At 41.5% G+C, this 22,097-nt stretch overlaps 1 protein-coding gene across 1 annotated transcript in view; it reads left to right on the top strand.

Moving 5' to 3' along the window:
• Nucleotides 1-632: 632 nt before the first annotated feature.
• Nucleotides 633-22,097, top strand: part of PINX1 (PIN2/TERF1 interacting, telomerase inhibitor 1) — a 54,074-nt gene continuing 32,609 nt past the window's right edge. Inside the window, exons 1-6 of the mRNA XM_010082459.1 lie at nucleotides 633-660; nucleotides 926-1,035; nucleotides 3,034-3,126; nucleotides 3,855-3,933; nucleotides 7,451-7,543; nucleotides 9,807-9,883. Of these exons, the coding sequence (XP_010080761.1) occupies nucleotides 633-660; nucleotides 926-1,035; nucleotides 3,034-3,126; nucleotides 3,855-3,933; nucleotides 7,451-7,543; nucleotides 9,807-9,883 (480 nt within the window). The remainder of the gene's footprint in view (nucleotides 661-925; nucleotides 1,036-3,033; nucleotides 3,127-3,854; nucleotides 3,934-7,450; nucleotides 7,544-9,806; nucleotides 9,884-22,097) is intronic.

Here is a 22,097-nt window from a genome sequence, read left to right on the forward strand (position 1 = left end):
CATGGTTATGTTGAAAGCGCCTCGGTGGACTTGGCTTCTTGCTGGCTTTGGATGGCCTTGGGTTAATTGGTCATTTTTGATCCCCCGTTTCCCATCGTGTTTAATGAAGTTTGTAATCTTCCTGTCTCCCGTTCTTTGTCTTGTTTGTTTAGGTTGTCTTCCTGCATATGTCTAAGTGCACACTTAAAGTGACTGCTTACCTCTGCTGGCTTCTCTGCCTTGGTTTCAGTGGAGCTATTCCTGATGATAGAGGCAAGCGCACGCACGCGGGCCTGGGGGACCGTAGTTTCTTTAGTAGTCGGCACAGGACAAAGGAACCTTGATTCCCTTTTGGATCTCTTAACACCTGCAATAATTTCCGGTGACTTTTCTGTTGCCAAATAAACCATTTTGTTGTAAATCCAAAAGCTGAAATCCCACTGGTTTGTGTTCTGTAATTCAGTTTCTCTGGTCACTTAGGTTTGATTTTTTGACTTGGTTTTTGTTATGAAGATAAATATTAAAATTTCTATGGTCTGGTTAAAAGGAAGACTGGTTAGTGGATATTGTCCAGAACTAGGAAAGCCAGCACTGAGGTCTTGTCCCCTGTAGATCTCATGTTGAAGTCAAATGGAAACAAAGTTGGAATAAATATGAAATTTAGACCTGTGCACCTAAATAGTAATCCTTAAAGCCTTCCCTGAATTGGGGATGACGACTTCCATAGCGGTTTTACTTTGGCATTCCTCACATTATAATTAAAATTTTCACCAAACTTTTTTTTGCAATAAAAGTTTTAGCAAAATTAAACCTCCAGAACGTGTTTGATCTGGCATAGGTTCTGGTATTTTTTTTGTAATAAAGAGCTTTTCTTGAATAGATAAAATGCTAAGAATACTGTGAAAATGTAAATAGAGCATATTGAAATTTTTCCTTCCTGCTCTAGCCCGTAGAAGGCAGAAGTGGTCTGTGGATCCACGAAATAACGCTTGGAGTAAAGATGAATCTAAATTTGGCCAGAAGATGCTGGAGAAGATGGGCTGGTCCAAAGGAAAGGTATGGTCCAAAGGAGAGTTGGCTAGTGAAGGGTCAAAGGCTACCAGGGGACAACAGCCATGTTTTATTTGATTTATTCTCTTGCATGCAGAGAATTTGAGCAATGTGAGATTTTTAGTTTGTTACAAAGGTACTTGCTTGCTAGTCGCTTCCAACTCCAGGACCTGCTTTAATAATTTACCTGTTTTTTAAGGTTACTTCTGATCTTTTCCTTGAATGGCCAAAATGTGGTGTTCTGTGAGCTGTATTCCCTTCCAGCCCGTACCTGTGGGGTGAGGTGACTTGTTTCTGGCTTTAAGAATAATCTCTAGGTCAGTGCAGAGAGCTGCAGACATCTCAGCTGCCCCTTAAAAGCAGTTTAACTTCCACAAAGGTGCCTCAGCAAAGCTGAGATTTGGGCTGTCATGTCAGCAAATTTAATGAAATGGATGCACGCAAACCCCCCACAATATTTATTTAATTCTTCTCCTAGATTTTGTCTCCCAGCCCTTTTTTTTTAAAAAGGAATAAAATTAGAATAATTCTCAATTCTGTGAATGCATTAAAACTTAGAAAAATAAGCCTGCTCTTGGATTTCTCAGTGTAGCCTGCTCTTGCCTCAGTTGGTTTACAGTTGGCTTCTAACTGCCTCTGATTTCACGAACAAGCCGTGGTACCTGACTCAAAGGCTGCTGAAGTCAAGGAACTGGCATTGGTTCCACCAGGCTGGTAAAAGTATGGAGCCTGAGTACTGTATTTTTATGTAAATTGTATGCATAGGTGTCTAAGATGAAAATTGATACGTAAACCAGAGCAGGAAAAAAAAGCCGGAAAATGTTCTGATTGTTTTCTGTCTGTCATCCCACACCCCCCCCCATCTTCTTCCCAACTGTAAATTTCCTACTTGAGTTACAAGATCTTCCTTTACAGCTGTAGGAGAAGGATTTACGTCTCCATTCCACCACAAACACGGACAAATGGAACCTTAGCTTGAGCAAATTAATGGCCAAAAGCCCATCTGTGCAGTGAAATTAAGCTGCTTATGCTAGTCCTGTTATTAGTTGTATCGGAATTGGGTCACGGCAGGATGTGTACCCAAGTGTCCTGCTTGCTTCCATACTTTCTGGTTAGCAGAAGTTGCAAGGTAAATTTTCTACCCCACTGACCAAATAAACTCTACTGGATTTGCAATAGCAACAAGCCTTTGTCAAATGAGCCTCGTTGCTTCAAACACTGGATGTGCCCGGGAATATCTGCAGGGCTTCTCTCCACGATTCCACCACACACACATTTGTTATATCCGTACACTTAGCTGGTGATTTGTTACTTGTGGTAGATCAGGGAAAAAAAGCAGGTAGATACCAGGAATAAAATTTTAAATTAAATGCTTTGTCTTTATTTTATTTTTTATTTTTTTTCCCCTGATACAATTACGAAAGATAATGCTGGGCCTAAAGATTGCTTCCCAGATTTGAGTGAGTACGGTTTTTAGGGTGGACAAACCCAACATAAATTATGAGTGGGAATGAGATGGAATAAGTTCCTGATGTCCTGCTAGCTCCTGTTTGATCCTCCCTCCGTGCTTCCCTCCCCTAAAATTTCATTCTGTCTTGTACATTCTATGTGGGATCTGTCTTATAGCCGTCACGTAGCTGCCTTCCCAGTGACAGAGGTATTTTTGGTGAGAGGCATGTTCTTTTTATGTAGTGTCTTGTTTTAAAATCATAAACACTTTGGACTTGCCTGGGTATGTCAGGTGGCTTCCTGATTAATCACCCAACTACTTAATGTTGTTGCTATTTTAGTGGTTATAATACTTTGCTGGAGGCTTAAGTAGTAAATTAAAAAAAGCTTAATATCTCATGTGTGCTAATGCCTGTGAATGAATTCTGTTCCAGGCAAGCAAATAAATAGTAAGTTGTGGTTTCTTGCTGTATTTCATTGCAAACTGTCTTACAGCTCTAGTGCTTTAGTCACTCCTGTAAAATTCTTACATTTTTACTCTTAAATCCCCTCTAGGGTCTTGGGGCTCAGGAACAAGGAAATACAGAGCATATCAAGGTTCAGGTGAAAAACAACACGCTGGGGTTAGGAGCAACCATCAATTACGAGGTGAGCACCAGACCCACGTAAGGAAATGGCTCTCGTCTCAGCTAAAGCACAATCTTTGCGATGGGACATTCCTGAAATCTGTTGTTACATCTGGTGGCAGCATGTGCCTATGCAAATGTCTCTGCAGAAACTGGAGTTTAGTTGTGCTTTGTTGGGTGTTTTATCAGTAAGTACCTGCTTGGAAAGGTTACAGTGAAATTTGAGAGCAGGCTGTTCAGAGGCTTTTTTTGCTTCCGAGCAAATCACTGGAATACTTGCTTTCTCCTTGTGTCATCTGCCCTGCTTACCTTTCCACCTTCTGTGTCTGTTCCTGATAGTCACCTTTCTGATTGGAATTCAGGCACGGAGGCAGAGCAGAACGTGATCCTAAAGGTGCTGGTCTCAATCAACATCCTAAATAACCTTGTTGCTGGAAAAAATAACACTATTTCCTGCCGACGGTTGAAAACATCTTGTGCAGATGGAAACACACAGAGCCAACAGCAGCTCGCTATCGTTAAAGGACTTAAAAACACAACCCTTATCACTTCTGCACTTTGGAGTGACTGTAGTGAGCTGTCCTTAAGTGTTGCCACCTGTGGAGCTTCTGAGGGTCCCTCCCACCAAGGAGGATTGAGTGCATACAATTAAGTTACTTCTTAGAGTGCAGAGTCTTACTATCTTTTTTGTCAAAACTTCTTTTAGTTTTGAAAACTTTGGCCTTGTATTCATGTGGGTGCTATTTACAGGACAACTGGATTGCTCATCAGGATGACTTCAACCAGCTTCTGGCTGAACTGAATGATTGCCATGGACAGGGTGAAACAGGTAGGTTCATGCTGTGCTCAGTCAGATGCTGGAAGCTTAGCTGAGTTTCCATTCTTTATCATAAAAGGCTAGCTGAGGCCCAGTCCTTTGGGCTGCTGGTAGCCTCCTTGCTGAGGGTGACAACTCCCCGTTCTTCCCCTTCCTCCACGAAATCAGTAGGAGCCAAAGGACATGTTGCCATCCATGACTGTGCTCAAGTTTCTCTGCTTGGGTGTGGAGATCCCGGTCTATTGGGTTTGCCCTCAAGCCCCTATTAAAGGCTTTTTGCTGGGGAAAGCAAAAGTAAAATTTTGAACGTGTTTATTTTATCCAGGAGCACAGCATGGGGGACCTTTTGCTGGGATGTACTACAGCAGTGCTTGTTTCTTTATAAAGCAGCCAGAACCTGGTTCCGTGCTCTGGTGGTTTCTTAAATACCCACTTTTCCTCTCCTCAGAGAGCTCCTGCTTAGCTTTTGACTCAGAGTTATGCATCTCTGTTTTGAGTGTGGTATAATGTGACTTTTTTTAGCCCTGATGTAGAGCACACAAGTGGGGAAACCACAACTTTCCCAAAAGGGCTATTTATAAAGTCTTTAATTTTTTATAGCTTCATTTTTAAGCTTGTGCAGTTTGACCTTGGTTTGTAAAAATGAAGTTATGCAGAACTGGTGGGTGTGAGCTTACAGAAGGAACTGTATGCATCAAATGGTTTTATCGTCTCTTTAGTTAGACTCAAATTTAAACTCAGATCATATATCTAAACAATTCTCCGTGGAGTGTTGTTAAACCAAGGGCTTCTGTTTGGCCACAGCAGCCTGTCCACGTGCTGCTAGTGGCAGAATTGACAGCTTAGTGAATTTATCAACTGTTCATTCATTCTTAATGTTTGAGCACAGAATGTTTTCTAGGAGAGGAGAGGTAGAAAGAGGAGGAAAACCAATTAGCAAGAAGGACCAAATTTGGTTTCTAATCTTAGAGAAGTAGGATTAAAATTCTGAACCTGAAGCAGTTTTTTTTTAATTCCTGTGTAAGTTATCCTTGTGCATTGGAGCCCTAATCATGGTCTGAGGCCACACAGTGGTTGGTGCTGTAGAAGTCTTGAAGAGGTAGAATAGCATGTCGTAGGGAAATTCCAGAAGTTCCTTTCTACCTTTATAACTAAATCCTCCCCAAGTCCCAACTTGAGCCGTGGGGAGATCAGTTAGGTGTAACTGGTGGGAAACCTGCAAGCTGATGAGCAGAGCGCTGAAATGACTTGCCCAAGGACACAGTGAGTCAGCACAGAGGCAGGTTCATTGAGCAAGGCTGTCTTGTTCCTAAATCCCTGCAGTATTCCCTGGGTCATCTGTACTGATGCAAATTGGCCCCTGAAAACCATATTTCTCCCTGTTTTACTCAGTTCTTTTTCCTTGATATTTTTAGGAACTGGGACAAGAATTTTCAATCACTGAGGACAAATTTGAGTGCACACTGAAAATTTTCGATCAGAATCACGTTTGGTGATTTGCAAACTTCAAGCATTGCTCTGAAACTGATTTTTTTGGCAATCATTTAAGCTGGCAAATCTCATCCAGATAATTCTGCTTGCAGCTGTGCTGCAGGATCAAATGTTACATTATTGGCCATCATCCAGTTTCAAATTGCATTAAAAGTCAGCTGAAAAACTTCATTGTTCTTAAATAACTGGTGTAGTTGCCAGAGTTGGATTGCAATTAGAGATTGGGAAGGAAGGGCCCCGTGGTGCCAACATTCAAATATTCTCCATCTACGTAGTTTTACCTTTCTTCTCTTTTTTTTTTTTTTCCTTCTAGCTGAGCACCTAGTGAGGAGTTTTGATTCCTGGCTCTTTTGCTGAGGTTCTGAGCGATGATGACTGTGTCCCTTTCCTGTTCATAAAACAGGACAACAACATGCTGACCCTGTTTTTAATGTGCTTTGGAAGATTCAACTTTATCAGATTTGCTGTAGAAATAACACGTGGCTTTATTGCTATGACTAAATTGCTTTAAAAAGCACATTAATATTCCTGCAGTGCTTGCTCAGTTTGTCAGAGGATTTACCAGTCACTAGAGGACGCAGGGATGTCCCTACCTGCCCGCTGCAAGTGCCAGCACGTTTCTGTAGTGAAATTCCTCCTTGAAGGCACAAGGCGGTGCTGCTGCTCCTTTCGCTGCAAGAATAAAGCAGAGGAGGACCCTGTGGAAATCCTTTGCTGTGTAATGTTCCCTTTGGTACCAGTGGGTTGGAGATGGTCAGGATATTTTAGGTGTGATGCTTGCTTTCCCCATAGACTCTTTCATTGAGAATTTTCAAGTTGACTACAAACTCATTGTCTAAAACGGGGTTTGTTACTCCTTCCTCTTCTCATTAGGGCTTAGTGTGTGAGAGGCAGAGTAGATCCCGGGCTGCTCTCTGGTAGTCAGCTCTCCCACTGCAGGCTGAGGGTTTCATTTTTTAGGTCAATGACTCTTGTCAGGTGTCACTACCTGTCAAACAGTGCTGTAATGCCAAAGTCAAAAGCTTGGTCTGCAGAGCTTTCAAGGGTGGGATCAGATGAAGAAGGTGACTCAACTTGGCCCTCAGGGTATGGGTTGATTTCCCTACCCATCCCAGTTGCCACTGGGAGGAAGAAAAACCACCTCACCAGAGTAACCTTTTCTAGAGAATCCTGTGGTGCCTGTTTCTTTTCAGGACAGGACTAGTAAAGTAGTTTTTAACCAGATAGCAGGTTACCTCCTTCTGAGAATTTATTGTAAATTAACAAGCTCTGTGGATGCGAAGAGTGCATCTGTACCAGTAAAATAACCCGCCACAGCTCAGGAACTTGTTATCTCTGCTGTTAAATAGTTAGACTAATCCTTCACATGGTTTAGACCTGCACAGACTTGCAACTCCTGAGTGAATTTGGGATGTAGCCAACCCCAGAGACCATTCCCAGTGGACAGTTGAGATGCAGCCCCTCTTCTGGAAGCTAGGAAAATTAAATAATATGGATGTGGCAATTTGTTCTAGCTGGCCTCAGGGACAGAAAAGCTCTGCCACCGTTTAATTTCCTTACTTGGATGTATCAGACTATGTCCACATAGAGGCACTTTGGCTGGTGTTAGAAGTGGAAAGCCTGTCTGTGCGATATTTTTTTTTTCCCTTTTTCTTTCTACTCAGTTAGATTGAGAATTTTATTTTGTACTACTTCTTACATCGTTCTCAGACTCTGGCACTGGAGATATGTTGTAACAAACAGCACAATAAAGCCTGACCTATTCTTTTTTTCTTGCTGTAGAAATGGTGTTAAATTAGACTTTGCCTTTGACCTGGAGTACCTGTATCTGCCTTTTCAGATTATGTTAGAATGGAAATGGGAAGGGGATGGGGCAAAAAAAAATCAAGCATAAACATGTCTCAGGCAAAACTTACCTTCCTTCAGTAATTTATTGTGCTAAGTTGTTGAGACTTGGTTTTGAGAGAGAAAGTGAAATACACTGATGTTTGGCTTTGGTGGTTAGAGTGCCTCTAATAGGGCTGGAACTTTTTTTTAGAGTCCTCAGTAAATAATCAGAAGACGACATTCAGTCTTGAAGAAAAATCCAAATCTTCCAAGAAACGTGTCCATTACATGAAGTTTGCAAAAGGTAAGAGGAGTTTTGTTGTTTCATAAGCTCTAGCCAAGATTAGAAAAAAAAAAAAACACGTGTCAAGGTGATCTGTTGCCTTCTGGGGTCTAAATTTGGCAAGTAAAATCTTGGTTTTGAAATACCCCTGCAGCAACTTACCTAAAGCTGTAATATGCTGCTTCTCTTTATTTTGGACAATTTTGCATGGCTTCAGGCTGATATTGTTGAATAAAACAGTTTTGGAATGAACCCTCAGCTGAATAAAGGAACAGTGAATATTCTGAATGATCTGTGTGTGGGCAGGGGATGGGAGGGGGAGGCAAAGGTGATAACTTGGGCATCTGCACCGCACTATCCTCTGCAATCTCCGATAACCCCTGCTCAGAGATCAGGTGGATCAGTGATCAGATTAAACCTGAATGCAGGAAGAGGAAAGCCCTCTTACATCTATCAGATGCTTTATTAGATAAATTAGGACAGCGGTTGGTGGCCACAAAAAATGATATCAAGAACTCATGGACTTGAGTTATTTCTTGCTTTCTGAGAGTGATGACATTATTTCAGCCCTCCCTGGCTTTGGCTCTTGACTGTTGCTCTGTTTTCTGATGAGCTATGCCTCTGCTAAAACAGGTAATAGACATCTGAATGGAGGCCGAATTGTGATATTGGGGTTGGGGATTTTTGATAAAATAATTTGTCCTAGAAGTCAAACTTGTTAATGTGACCCTGCCACATTACGACATTAGACAATTAAATTGGTTCAGGGCTTGCAAGTACAGAGGCCGTGGCCTGTTTGAGGCAGTAGCAAAGAGGATTTATTTTGATTTGGATTTAACCTTTTACTAAATATAGAGAAAAGAAGCGTCTTTTGAGCGTGTAAAATATGGAGCAAGACTTTCATATTAACAATATCGCTTGTTTGTTTGGCTGCAGTGTTTCTATAAGGCAGGCCCCTGTTTGATTGTACCCTCGGTGGTTCTAAAACAGGGAAATTGTCCTTTTTCAGAGAAAGAGGAAAAGTTATTTGAGAAAAGCTAATGTTGTTATGGCCCTTGTTGTTCAAATCCTGCTTCCTTTTAGACTAAACAAGACGAGCTCACACAAAAGCGGGAGAAGGGAGCAGCAACGATAGAAAACTCAGCTTCCGTTTCTGGTGCTATTTTGTAGCCTTGCTGCTGGAGGAACGTAGGCACCACACATAGCCTTAGCAGCACACCAATGTGAGATTAACACAGTGTTTTCCATTGCTTTTCTATTAGGTGTTCCATTGTGGTGCTGCAAAAGATCTGGACTGTCAGCTGAGTTGGTTTTCTATTAGAGAATGCAAAAAATTTTTTGTCCGTTACAAGGGTTTAGCTTCCTTTTGAGGTCAGTGATTTTGCAATCAGATAATCAAGTGGAATAAGACCCCATCAGACTCCTAAATAAGTTGACCTGTCTGGGCTAATTTTGTTTCTTTAACTTGTGTTGACTTTTTTAAAAAGAATTTTCTGAAACAAGCTGTGAACAACTCAGTATTAATGCTTCTGCACTGTGGAATCAGCTAAACATTTGCTGGTATCCCAGAATGTCACCACACCCCTTTTCTTCCCCCTGCCTTCTCTGTGTCCAATATTCAGCTAGCCACACAACAGCCACGTGGGAATAGTGGTCCTACTGGAATTCAGGGAAATCTTTGCTTCACCCTTGAAATTGTTTTAAGTTGGAGTAATCCAGTGTGTTGCAGAGATGGAGGTTTTGCTTTTCAGAAGGAATTTAATGAATCAAAGAAAAGTCCCCACTGAGTAAAGATGGATTTTCTTTTTTTTTTTTTTTTTTTTGCGTATGGAGGAGCTACAACTCCCTAACTCTGTCAGAGATGGGGAATTCTCATGAGAATCTGAAGTTGTGCAGTTTCTCCTTGACTTTTTCTTGTGTGTAGGAGGTTACAACTCTTCTTTCCCTTCAGCATAGTGCAGCCCACTTTCCCTCATCTTGTTGTGACAATTGCAGCGTCAGGTGGGGGAAAACAAGCTGCTGTTCTGTATTTCCCTGTGGGCATGCACCAGCAGGCTGTGGTTGTCTCCTCGCCAGCCTTTCCCCCTATACACACATTTCCTACTGTATGTGGGAGTCATGGTCAGCCTTCATATAGCGGTTTTAACATTCTCCTGATTTTTGTTCACCTCCAAAAACAATTTCTCTAACTCCGTGGGTCACAGTTTGTGTTATTGAAATGTACCTTTCATCACCAGATGTGCAAGTTGTGGGTTTTTATTTTTCCTTCCCTTACCTCTTCCAGGTAAAGATCTCTCTTCGCGCAGTGAAGATGACCTGTCCTGCATATTTGGGAAGCGACAGAAGAGTATGAAGACACAGGTAACCAAGAGGCTTCACCTTTGTTTCCCTGTTTATTATCCCTTTTAACAAAACCAAATTTAAACCTGTTTCTGCTGATGAGGTTACTGCATGCCCATCAAAAGCAGGGAGTCTTCTGCCTGTGAAATTACTGTTGTTCCTGTGTGAAGGCTGCAGGTGGAGGGCTGTGTTCTGAACCATTAGGAAAAAAGAGTGAATTTAATACATTTTTTGGTGAATTAATTGTGATGTAACTTCTTTGGATGTAGTAAACTTCAGTATCCTAAGTTTACACTTGTTAGGCAATATACATCGCAAAGTAGATACATTTTTGCTTGATCTGAAATATCTATAAATATCCAAAATAAAATTTGACATTGAGTAGCAACTGGCCAATTTCAATTTTCAGTTTTTCAATTCAATTTTGAATTTTCAATTTCAAACTGCCCTTATTTTGACAAGAATTGGGAAAGGCTGAGCACCTGCAAAGACTTGCCTATCTTTGAGCAAAGGATTCAAAGATGGCTTGAATACTGGTAAATATTTAATGAGAAGACTTTTCTCCATCTTCGTGTAAGGAGATCGAGGTTTGTACTAGGATTTGTTTTATTTATGTATTCATTGGCATTTTGCACCTGCTATATCAGTATATAAAATAACAGACTTGACTCATGTATCCAGAAAAATTCTTTGGAAAAAATAACATCTGGAAAAGCACAAGTGACTGTGTTGCAAGAATTGCCCTGTCGATTTCGTGGTCTCTGAAGTCTCTTGTCTAGAGGGAAAGATTGGGCCTGAAATTGAATGGAAATGTCTGAAATACTCCGTATGTGTTTGACACCTTGCTCGTTGTGCAATACTTTTGAAAATTGTTCTGTAACTTCACTGTAGGCCACTGTGAACTTTGGGAGGAGGGGAATAGAGGGAAGAATGTGCTAAGAGATCCTGGGTAGTAGTGACAGTAGTAAAAGGTTTGTAGCTGTGAAAGTCCTAGGCGGAATGACAAGGGAGCTGGTGAAGAACAAATGGGGATTCCACTGGGGATTCTCCACTGGCAAAAAAACCTCTTGCTATAAAATAAAGAATACTTCAGTGGGGTGTGTTGAATTGGACAGTTTGAAGGATTTGGTCTTGCCGTTATGTCATACGGTATTGTAGTTTCGGTGAATCTGCTGTCTGGTTTAGAGTTGTTGGTAGGACAGGGAAAAATGTCAAGTCTGTTGTCTTGAGTACTTTTCTCTAACCTACAAAAATACAGTTTTACAGTTAATTAAACCGGGAGGTTAGAAGGAATTTAAACAAATTAAGAACTGTCCTGTCTTGTCTGCCACTGTGAAAAACAGTATGAACCTTTGTTATGAGTCACATGGTTTGGCTGGAAAGGTAAGAGCTTGGGACGAGGCCATCAGCCACAACAGAACCCTTCTGAACTTACTACTGTCTTGAAATAAGCATTTGGGGACTTCACTTCCATGAGAGCTGTTGAGAGGTCAGAGCCTCTTTGGTTAACACTTCTGATCGCCTAAATATGCCGTGGATCTACTTCTTAGCTCCCTTTCTGTCAGATCAATATGAACCAAGATAAACTGGGATAAATCAACAGTGCTGTGGTTAAGGGAGTAGATTTTGCCCACCTGTGAGTTGTCCCAAATATTTGGTCATATTTTCTCTGCATGTCCCACATCTTTTGAAGCTAAATATAAGTTTGGAAAGTGCTATTGCTTCTTCTGGGACGTAATCCTGCAGAGCATTTGTTCTTTTGTTGATGGACGCTGCAGACTGTGCACATTTATGGCTGGTTGTGTGAAGGGTATGTTTGTTTGTGCATGCTTTTGCTAATTTCTTGACAAATGCGATGGTTGGCTGATGGCTACTGCGCAGATTTCCTTTTTCCCCCTCACTGAACACTAAGCTAGTGGTTCAAGGTTCTGGCAAAAAGTCACAGACTGTTCCCTGTTAAGCACCCAGATTTCCACATGCAGATACAGGCAGGAGGTAATGTAATTTGGAGCTGCATTGTCGTCTTCTGGCTACCGTCTGCTGCTGAGCAGCCACAAGGAGAGAAAGCCAGAGGCAGCACAATTGTATTTTTTTTTTTCTCCCCCCTCACCTCCTTTTCATGGATCACAGATCTGTGGAGTTTGCACAGAACAAAATGCATTGCTCAGGCCCTTCAGCTCTGAGCAATTTCATTTCATTGCACCCACGAACTCTCATGCTCCCTTTCCATCACGTTCCAGAGCCTGGTCCTTAAGGTGGCATAAATGGAACTGCCCTGGGAGGATTGGCAGTACTGTTCTCTGGGTGTGTTTGCATTCTGTTTTGAAATCCCCAGGCTCTGGGCATTTCCCTGATGTGGCAGAGAGCAAACTGCAGGAGCAGGAAAGTGCTGGCATTCTTCTGGAAGTGAGTTCTTCGTATCTGTTCCTGTGCAGAGATAAGGTAGGAAGAGTCCTGGTGTCCATCAGAGCCCTGGGGTATGCCTTCAGGCTGTGGTAGGCTGCAGTCCCTTTTAACTGTTAGGAACAGTTGTATGTTGTCACTGCTCAAAGTAGATGAGGACAGCTTCTGTATTTACAGGTTCCCAATCTGTTTGCAGGTTCCCAGCTGTAGTAGCAACTGAGATGATACAAGGAAGTACCTGTAATGTATTGATCCTGTAGCTTGAAGTCCTATCTTTGAAGCTTTTTCTGAGAAGTTAGATTCCTCCTCTTTTTTCAGAGGTACAGTTTGAGAAGAATTCAGTAAAAATTTGATTTGGACTGACTAACCCGTCCACAGCTTGCAGTGGAGTTGTCATCTTTTGACAAAGATATTGGGCATAATTCTGTTTCCTGTATTTCTAGTTGTTTCATCAGTCCAAGATCAGAACCATCTTGGGTATAACTTCATGGGAAGATGCAGGAACTGCTTTTCATAGAATCACAGAGTTATTGAGGTTGGAGGAGACCTCTGGAAGTCTCCAGATCAACTGCCCTGCTCAAAGCACGATCAGCTACGGCAAGTGCTCAGGACCTAATCCAACTTAACTATCTCCCTCCCTTAAAGCCTCCAATTTAAGCCTGTGACAAAATTCAGCAGATGGATGGAAACAGATGACTTAAAGATGGGAATATTTGGGAATAACAAAATGCTTATACTGTAAATGGACTCAGTTGGGTGATCATTAGAGTTCTGAAGGCATCAGAGACACCGTGAAAGTTATGGGAAGATTTATGGATGGAGGCCATTGGTGGCATTATGGCCACGTTTTTTGTCTGAGTGAGTTACAGAGCTTCTCTTACTCCTAAAAGATGTTTACCCAGTGTCTTTGAGCTTTTTTTATGTCTATAAATGGCCTAACGTGCAGTAGATCCTGGCAGCAGTATTACATTGATGGTCATCAGTGCTGCAGTACTCTGGCTGGCTGGTTGGTTGGTGTTGTACCAAGCTGCTCTTAAAGCTTAGGAGAAGTGGGGGGGGAACAAAAGTCAGGGAACTCCATCTGTGCTTATGGTCAAATGGAAACCAGTGGAAGGGCTCAAGGCTAAGTGACATGGTCTCTGGACCAGCAAGATAATCCCAGCTCTTCTGAAGTATTTGTCAAAAATGTGTCTCCGCTGCTGCGATAAATGGTGTCTCAATAAATCAGATATGTCACAGAGACATTGTTCCAATTAGAAATAATTTTATGATCTTGACCTGTGGAGTAGTCTTTGGCAGAAGATGTTTTGTGCTAGCTTAATCTGAGCTGCCTTAACTGTAGAGCTGATCTCAGACTGGCTTTTTAACTGTCTCGCTAGCCTAGGACTGGTCTGGCGAATGGGGATTTTCTCTTCTTTCACACTGACACTGCTGCAGTCAGTGGGGATGTTGAAATTGGGATTATCTACCTTATCAAAGGAAGACAGAGTTGGCTAGAGGATTGTAAAGATTGCAAAAGAGTGGAATTGCAAAGGATATGGAAGGAAACGCTGTTCGCCCCTGAGGGTCGAAAGGGGTTTCTCTAGAAGTAATAAGACCGAGATACTAGTTGAAGCTTTGTTTTGATGGTTCTGGGCTGTGTGTTATTAATCATAGGCACTTGCAGACTTTATTTCTCCTGAATGTTAAACATAATACTTTTGAAAAATTATTTTTGATAAATCATGTGTCCAACTAAAACCTCCTTAGCAAACTACACAAGGACCTTTGTTTAAAAAAAAAAAATACAAGTCAAAAAAACGGGGGGAAGAAAACAATGGCTGGGCTTCAGAGTGGACCTAAATTGAAAACGGCTGCAGTTTTTCCCAGGGACAGTAAGTGATCGAAAATATTGAATTGTAATTATGATGCTCTCTGGAGACCTCCAGTGAGGACCTGTTTTGCAGGGTAAGATCTGCCAGACTTTTTTTTTTTTGCCCCCCACTTTCCCTCTGATTTTCTCACTTGCTTTAGGAACACTGGGAGCTGGGGAGACAGAAAAACAAATTCCATTAGTTCCTATCTGGTTGAACTTCCTGGAACCCCCACTATTTTTTTTGCTTCTCAGAATTTCCTTCCTCCATCCAGCTGTGTTTCCTGATGGAGCCTTATCACTGGAGAAAATGCTCCTGAGTGAGACTGAGGATTTGGGAATGAGTTACAGACAGTCCCAACTTGGTTGCTGAACAACATGATTCTGGCACTGATTTCGCTTTGGGGGCTGGGACAGTAATTCTGATTTGCTGGAGAATGTGTAATAATTCTGTTTGAGATGCGTAGAAAACTGAAATGTTTTGCATCCATCTCACTTCCATGTCTCGGGCCATTTGATGAGTAGTCTGCTTCCTCCAAACTTTTGTAACTTGAACGTAAACCTGTGTAAGTTCCCTTAAACCGCCTAATCCAAGTAGCCCCAAAGTCTCGAGTTCATGGTGATTTCTTCCTTGTTAGTCATTAGAAATGTAACTATCCACCCTGTTGCTTTTTCACGTGTTGTGTTTTTTTTTTTAAATCAGGAAATTGTCTTCTGACACATTTTGCAGAACTTCCTCAACTGACTTACATTTCCCAGCACTTATCAGAAAAGCATGTTGGCTAATCTTAAGGGACATAACTGAAAATCCATTAAAGTCTGGCTCTGCCATGGGCTCACTGAAGCTATGGGTAAACTGATACAAATCAACTTTCTCTCTGCAAAATGCCAGTTGTGATGTTGATGTCTGGGGGTTTCACAATTTTGACTTTTAGGCAAGTCGCAAGTTTAGTCTGTTGGGTTTTTTTACCTGTGACAAAAGTCTCTGTTGCAGTAGCATATAAATTAATTTGCTGTTTCTTTTTTCAGCAATATTGAGGAACAAATACCTGTAGAAGAAAAAAATAAGTTAAAAATTAACTTTGGTTTTTTCATCGTTCTGCTTTGGAGACCGCAGCTAACATATGAAGTATTTGGGACTGAGAAGCAGAACCGAAAAAGGACATCAAAAACCTGGAGAGAGTCCAAAAGGATTTAGTAAAATGGGCGAAGGGGTTAGAGGGCATGTCCTAGAAGGAGAGAGTGGAGGAACTGGATCCGTTCATCTCAGAAGAGAGGCAGAAAAAGATGACCTCTCTGCCTATAAATATCTGGGGGTCAGGGGGAGGAGGGAGGAGCAGAGGAAGGGAAGGGATAGTAATCAGGGTAGGCAAAAGCCAAGAATGGTACTGGGGGTGAGAACTTCAATTAGAAAAAGGAAGACACGAGCTTACTCTTCAGCAGGCTTCCTCGTAGTGATGTCAGCAGGGCAGTGGAAGAGTCTCCTGAGGGAAATCCCAGTAAGTGACGCCAAGCAAAAAAAAAAATGAATTTAACGCTTTCAGACCCATTGGAATGGGCAAAGATGAATTGGTTTAAATGAAACATCTCCCAACAAGTCATTCTGTAAGCAGCTCCAGTACTGAAGCTTGGTTTCCTGTGGCTATGTTGTGCTTGGATTCTGTCTGACTAAAGGAGATGAGCTCATGCTAAAAATCCCCCTCCATGTGCGTGCCGATCTGTTGGCCTTCACTGTCCAGCTGCCTGTTGTCATGAAATATTTTAGAGTCTTGTTATCTTTGGAATCTCTAAGCTTCTGCTAGGTTGGATTTAAAAAACTGATGGAGAGAAAGGAGTGTATGACGTACACAAATGTCTGGGGAGAATGGTTGTGGAAACTTTGCTTCCTTAAAAATCGGAGTAAAAATGTAATTGCTGTCAGGGTGTTCCAAAGGAAGACAGTAGGAAAACACTGAGGTGGTGTCTTTAACATATTTCTTTCTTTTTTTTAATACATTTATTGTCAGAGAGAATAATTGCATTTTTAGAGTATCTTTTGCCTAGGTATTGTAATTATTTCCAGGCTACAGAGTTTGTCAGATTTGGGGTTAAAATTTAGACCAGGACAGTGCTTATCCCTATATATGACTTGACCATTTCAGCACAGAAGTATGTAATTTGTTGTGTGTCATTGAGAAGAGTGAATATAATGCTTTACGAAGAATCAAAGGAAAGGAAAACATAGTTAACAAAAGGTGGGATTTAACCCCACCTGACTTTATTCATAGAAAATAAAAAGAACCCCAACATAAAAAATACCTGGACCTATTGGAGAGAGTCCAGAGGAGAGCCACGAAATTGGTCCGAGGGCTGGAGCACCTCCCCTGTGAGGACAGGCTGAGAGAGTTGGGGTTGTTCAGCCTGGAGAAGAGAAGGCTCCGAGGAGACTTAATAGCAGCCTTCCAGTACCTGAAGGGGGCTACAGGAGAGATGGGGAGGGACTCTTGATCAGGGCGGGTAGTGATAGGGCAAGGGGTAATGGGTATAAGCTGAAAGAGGGGAGATTTAAACTAGACATTAGGAAGAAATTTTTCACTGTGGAGGGTGCTGAGGCAGTGGCCCAGGTTGCCCAGAGAAGCTGTGGATGCCCCATCCCTGGAGGGGTTCAAGGCCAGGCTGGATGAGGCTTTGGGCAACCTGGGCTGGTGGGAGGTGTCCCTGCCGGTGGCACTGGATGGGCTTGAAGGTCCCTTCCCACCCAAACCATTCTAGGATTCTGTGATTCTATGAAAATCAAGGCATCTTCTCCAGACTTCATGATGATGAGGCAGAAGCACCCAAACAGATGCGTTCGCTGTCTCCAAAGATGGTAAAGATGTATGAAGCCGAACCCTCCTGAGAGATACGTGCCGCTTTCCTCGCTGGTCATAGGGGACATCTAACAGTGAGGTGCATGTTACCCAAGAAGTTATATTCTGAATGTATTCTGTTTCAATGCAGACTATGTTCTTGTGAGCATGTGATTACTCCTCTTGACCTATTCAGTTCTTGTGAAGGCTGCATTTTTTTAAGTTTCTTTTTAATGTTGGTTAGTGGGAAGAGGCTGGTGACCTACTGGCAGAGTCTGCAAGACAATATAATGCTGCTTTTATGTATTTTGTATTCCTAGGAGCCTCCTGATTAGAAAGGTTCTGTAGGCTCTAGTTCACTGCTACTTTAAGCAGTGTGATTAAGTCACTCCAGATTTTTAGACTCGTGATCTAGGAAACGGTATCACCCAGCTTACAGTGGCTTAGTTCTCCTCGTCTTCGATGGGAGCTCACCATGTTCTGCAGCATCAGTATTAGGTGATACCATGAGGTTTGTGTGTTCACCTGTTTTGTTTTTTCTTTCTGACCTTTTGAATTAAATATATTAAAATTACCATTAGCAAAGGCTTTTTTCCGCTTCTGTAACACTGCAGTTACTTCTTTGTCCTCTCCAGTTTTGCTCTGCTGCATACTACAAACTCTTAACAGCCAGAGGAATCATTTCCTTAAAAAAAAAAGAAGAAAAAAACTCCTTCAAAACCAGATTCCACCAGCAGTTAGCAGTAAAAGGCCTTTGCCCATGCTTGAAGAGCAGCCAGTCCAGGTTGGTGACACGAAGTCACAAGGAGAGCGTGACTATGCAGCTGAAGGGCTGAATGCATCTTCAGTGTACATGGGTGGTGCAGGTAGAGCAAGTCTTCTGGCAGCATAGACTAGTATCAAGTAGATCTAAAATCCTGTCGCTCTGAGCTGGTAAATTGTAACACTGTATATCGCAAATCCCAAAACCAATTAGGCTCAAGGTGTTAATTTGGGCCATATTTTTAATACTTCTCCATGCAGATTGTTGCAGGAACACCGGTAAAAATTACTTTACCCAGCGTGATATCCTAGGAGTACTTTTGATAAAAGGAGGAAGAGCAAAGTATTGATGTTTTGTTGCCTATTCTATAAGCACCTTGTTAATCAACTGAGGATAAATTATTGCTGTTGAGATATCAGGGAGAGGAAGGCAGAGGAAGAGGCATCTCCCGATCTGGAAGAAATGGTCCTTTTTCTTTTTTCTTCATTGGAGAAGAGTCTTGCGTTTAGCGTTAGTTCCTTAGGGGGGTTGTTAGGAACACAAACAAAACTGAGGGAAGCTCTTTTGATTTATCTTCTCTCCTTCCCTTTTGGTCACTTCGATAGGCTTAAAGAGCCGAGTTGGCTTTAATGTGTTACCATTAGAGACCACGCATTAGCTGGAATAACCCATCATGCCTCTCAGTGAAAAATATCCTTTGATTGGCTAATTAATCAGTCAAAGGGGAGGCTGGAATAACCCATCATGCCTCGCAGTGAAAAATATCCCTTGATTGGCTAATTAATCAGTCAAAGGGGAATGACATGGCCCTCTGCTTGAGGGACTCTGCTGCACAGGTAAACAGGTCATTGATAAATATGGTTTTACCCACAAATTCATATATCAAGAAAACTTAGTCATTTTTTAACTCCACTTTGTGTGAAAGCTGCACTGTATTTTTGGAGGTGTATTTTTGCTGCCCTTGCTTTTTTTTTTTTTTTTTTTGCATTGTGGGAGTTTTTAGGTTGTGAAGGTTTTGAAGAGGAGAAGCCCAAACAGAACTTTGTTACAATTGTTCTGTTTTCTGAATTGCAATAAAGTTCCCTTGGGTTTAAAGAAAGAGGGGGGGGGGAAAAAATAATCATTTTCACGGCTTTGTATTGAGATTGAGTGGGTCTTTAGTCAGAACGACTGATAGCTTTTTGTCATTTAAATATACGGAGACTGTTCAGTGGGTTGTATCCTGTCCTCAGGCAGTGTGAGAACAAAGCTGACATTTGTAAATGGCTCTAATGAAATAATTGGGGAAAATATATGAAGTGAGATGCAGATCTGTGCTGGTAAAAGACTTCATCTTATCTGATTCAGTTAGTACTGGCTTTTGGCTTCTGTATGCTCCAGTTGGCCGTCTGTGTGCTGTATAACACCTTATCCTGAAAAGATGGCTGCCCGGTGGGATTCTTCACTGAGAGTTAAAAAAAAAAAACCAAAACAACAAAAAAAAAGGGGGGGAAATGCAGCTTTAAATGAAATTGCACAAAAATGTGATCCAGACCCTCTCTTATGTGTGGAGTGTATAAATAGGATTAAAGCAGTGTAACTGTGGAAGGAACCATAAAACAATGATGTTTGGCATAGCTCCTTAAATGGGTGCACTGGATGCACAAAATAAATCCTAATTGTGCTTTTTCTCCTTTTTTTTTTTTTTTTAACTCTGTGTAGACTATAAGAAAGTATCTTGCCATACCTAAGAACGTGGGCTCGGGTAGTGGAGAACAAAGTTAGCCTTATTTTTGTCATGTGTGAACCCTTCCTCCCAAACAGCCCTTGTCATAGGCTTGCTCTTTCATAGGATGTCTTTGTTTTGTTTTTCCTTTTAAAAATATTTGTCTGATCAAAGAGCTTTCTTTTTTAAAAAAATAATAAATTCCAGTGCAGTAGTTCAAAACAAGGAAAAGTACATTTTTTTGATCCTATCATAACAGGATTTGTAGATGGAAGTGTGAACTAAGCAGGTGGCTTCCTGTTGATTTTAAAGCCAGGTGGGCAAATTCTTGACAACGAGTTGATCTTACAGGCTGCTACCTGCCCTGGTGTCCTGGTGCAAGAGTATGCTGTGTGCTTTTTCCTTCTGCTGGTGTAGCACAGAGCCAAGATGATGGTCCTTCGCACAAAGGAGCTTATTCTTCTGTGCGCGAGGAATAGGGGTGGTGCGAGACGCCGTTTGGGATTGGTATCTTGTGGGAATTGTACTTTTGTGGGAAGGAGTGTTGCAGCATGTGTTCTCTCTCAGGAATCAGGGAATAGAATATGTTTTATTACCCTCTAAGAAGCCTGGCGGATCCACTCATAGCCTGCAGAAGGACTGGATGTTCATAGTAAAGTCTCATTTTTGCTGACTTTTAGTTATTAAAGGGTGTTTAACCTTTCTCCAAGGGTGTCTTCTGATTTTGGCTCATCAAACTGATTATGAAACTGCGAGTTGGTTCAGGTGGGTTAAGCAAACCAGGTGTTGGAGTAAAATAAATGATTCAGCCTGAGAAAGTACTTAAAATCAAAGAAACAAGCTTTTCCACTTCCAATCCAGTATTTCAGCTTCTCTACTGAATTGTTCGTTCTTTGCTTTTTCCCCCCTCTCCAATCAGGAGGAATATCTAGTGGTGGAGTGTGACTTAATGGTTAACTTCCCCATCAGGGTAACCTACTCTCTCTGACCTGACCTCAGCTGCCTGACCTGTTCGAAAAGTTTGGTAATTTGAAGGTAATTTGGGCTCATTTCAGTTTTCTCAAAGTAATCAGATCAAGAAATCCGTTGTCTGTGGTTTTCCCTGTATCTTCGGCCTCATTCTGCAAACTATCATCAAGCCCAGTGTGTTTCCTTTGAATAATTGTGTTGTTGCCATATATATATATATAGGAAAATATGACCTGCTGATTAAAGTCACTAATTTGATCGTCTGCTAATAATTGCTTTTTTTCGCTCAGTTAAGAAAAGAGGCAGCGTATGGTGGAGAAAGTGATCGTGCAGTGGGATAGGAGGTATCTTCCATGCTCTGTTTGCTTTAGCATCATCTAGAAAACGCTTTGTCATTTGCCAGTATCTTGATGATGATGGCTTGCTCTTCTCCATCACAGAATGCTTTTGGGGAAGGACCTCAGATTGGGTGTTAAGGATGAATATTGTCCGATTTTGATTGCTGAGCCAGATTGTCTGTTGTTGAGAGGAGAGAGCAGGGAGGCAAGGATCTAACAGCTCAAGTAAGCAACAGAAAAGGCAATGGAGAGGAGCTCAAGCAAACCTGAGTTTTGCTGAGTTAGAAAGTGTTTGGGTTCTGTACTGTACAGATTCTAAAATTTCCACGCATGTACCAGTGCTGAACTCTTCCCTGCTCTGGATTAAGGGATGTGACGTCTGTCTGTTGTGCGTAGTTTGTTCTTTCTCACCTTGGGGGAAATTGGTTGTGCATTCAAGTGTTTTGATTTGGCAGAGTCTCAGTAATACGAACCCGGTGGGTATTAGCGAAGACAAGTTGAAGTGTGCTCTGGCTTTGGAGCAGACGATGATGCTGTTTATGATAATTAGTTTCTGGGGAAGTTTGTTGCACAGGCAGTGATGGACCTCCAGAAAGTTCTGTGGAGATAAGTTTTAGCCTGTTGGTAGAAAATGCTCCTGGCTCTTCGGGATCTGGAATCACCAAGGCTGTTTTCGTGACCAGCTGACACTGTGAGTTAAGCACTAGTCAGCTGAAGTTAAACACTAGTACTTTGTTCAATGGCCCTTACACTGAATTTTAAAAAGTTATTTTAAAAGGACAAAAACAGGGTTGATTGGACCATGGGTAGTAGAAGGGACAGAAAGTGAGAAGTGTGGCTACCTGTGGGGTTGAAGAGTTCTGATATTTTAATGATTTCATATTATTTCTGTTTTGCTGTTGTTTAGTTGTTTGGGTTTTTTTGAAATCTGCTCCGTGTTCACCGTGTGCTGATTTTTTCCAAGCACTGGGACATGTTGTCGACAGCAGCAGAGTGGAACCCAGCTCAGGCTAACTAAATCCTGTGTCACCTGTATCTTACAGGTGGTTTTTTTTTTTTTTTAACAAGAGAAGATCAAAAATATTGTCTGCCCTAAAATCCTATTTTCCAGAATATTGAAGAATTTAAATGTCAGTCAGTACTTCGATACTTGAAAGAAAATTATTTATTCTCAATACTTTTTTTACAAAGAAATTTTGGTAAGCTTGGAAGTAGAAGAAAGTTACTGTAGTACAGTGAGTTAGTCAAAAGCTAATGCTAATTAGGAAATGCTTTGTAGTTCACATAAAATATGATCAATTTTCTTTGGAAAATTTCTAAAAAAAATTTTGTTTAAAACAGTCAACTTGTATGTTTTGCAATGAATATTTGCAGTTA

Source organism: Pterocles gutturalis, unplaced genomic scaffold (genome assembly GCF_000699245.1).
Source record: "Pterocles gutturalis isolate BGI_N339 unplaced genomic scaffold, ASM69924v1 scaffold30964, whole genome shotgun sequence".
NCBI classification, from domain to species: Eukaryota; Metazoa; Chordata; class Aves; order Pterocliformes; family Pteroclidae; genus Pterocles; species Pterocles gutturalis.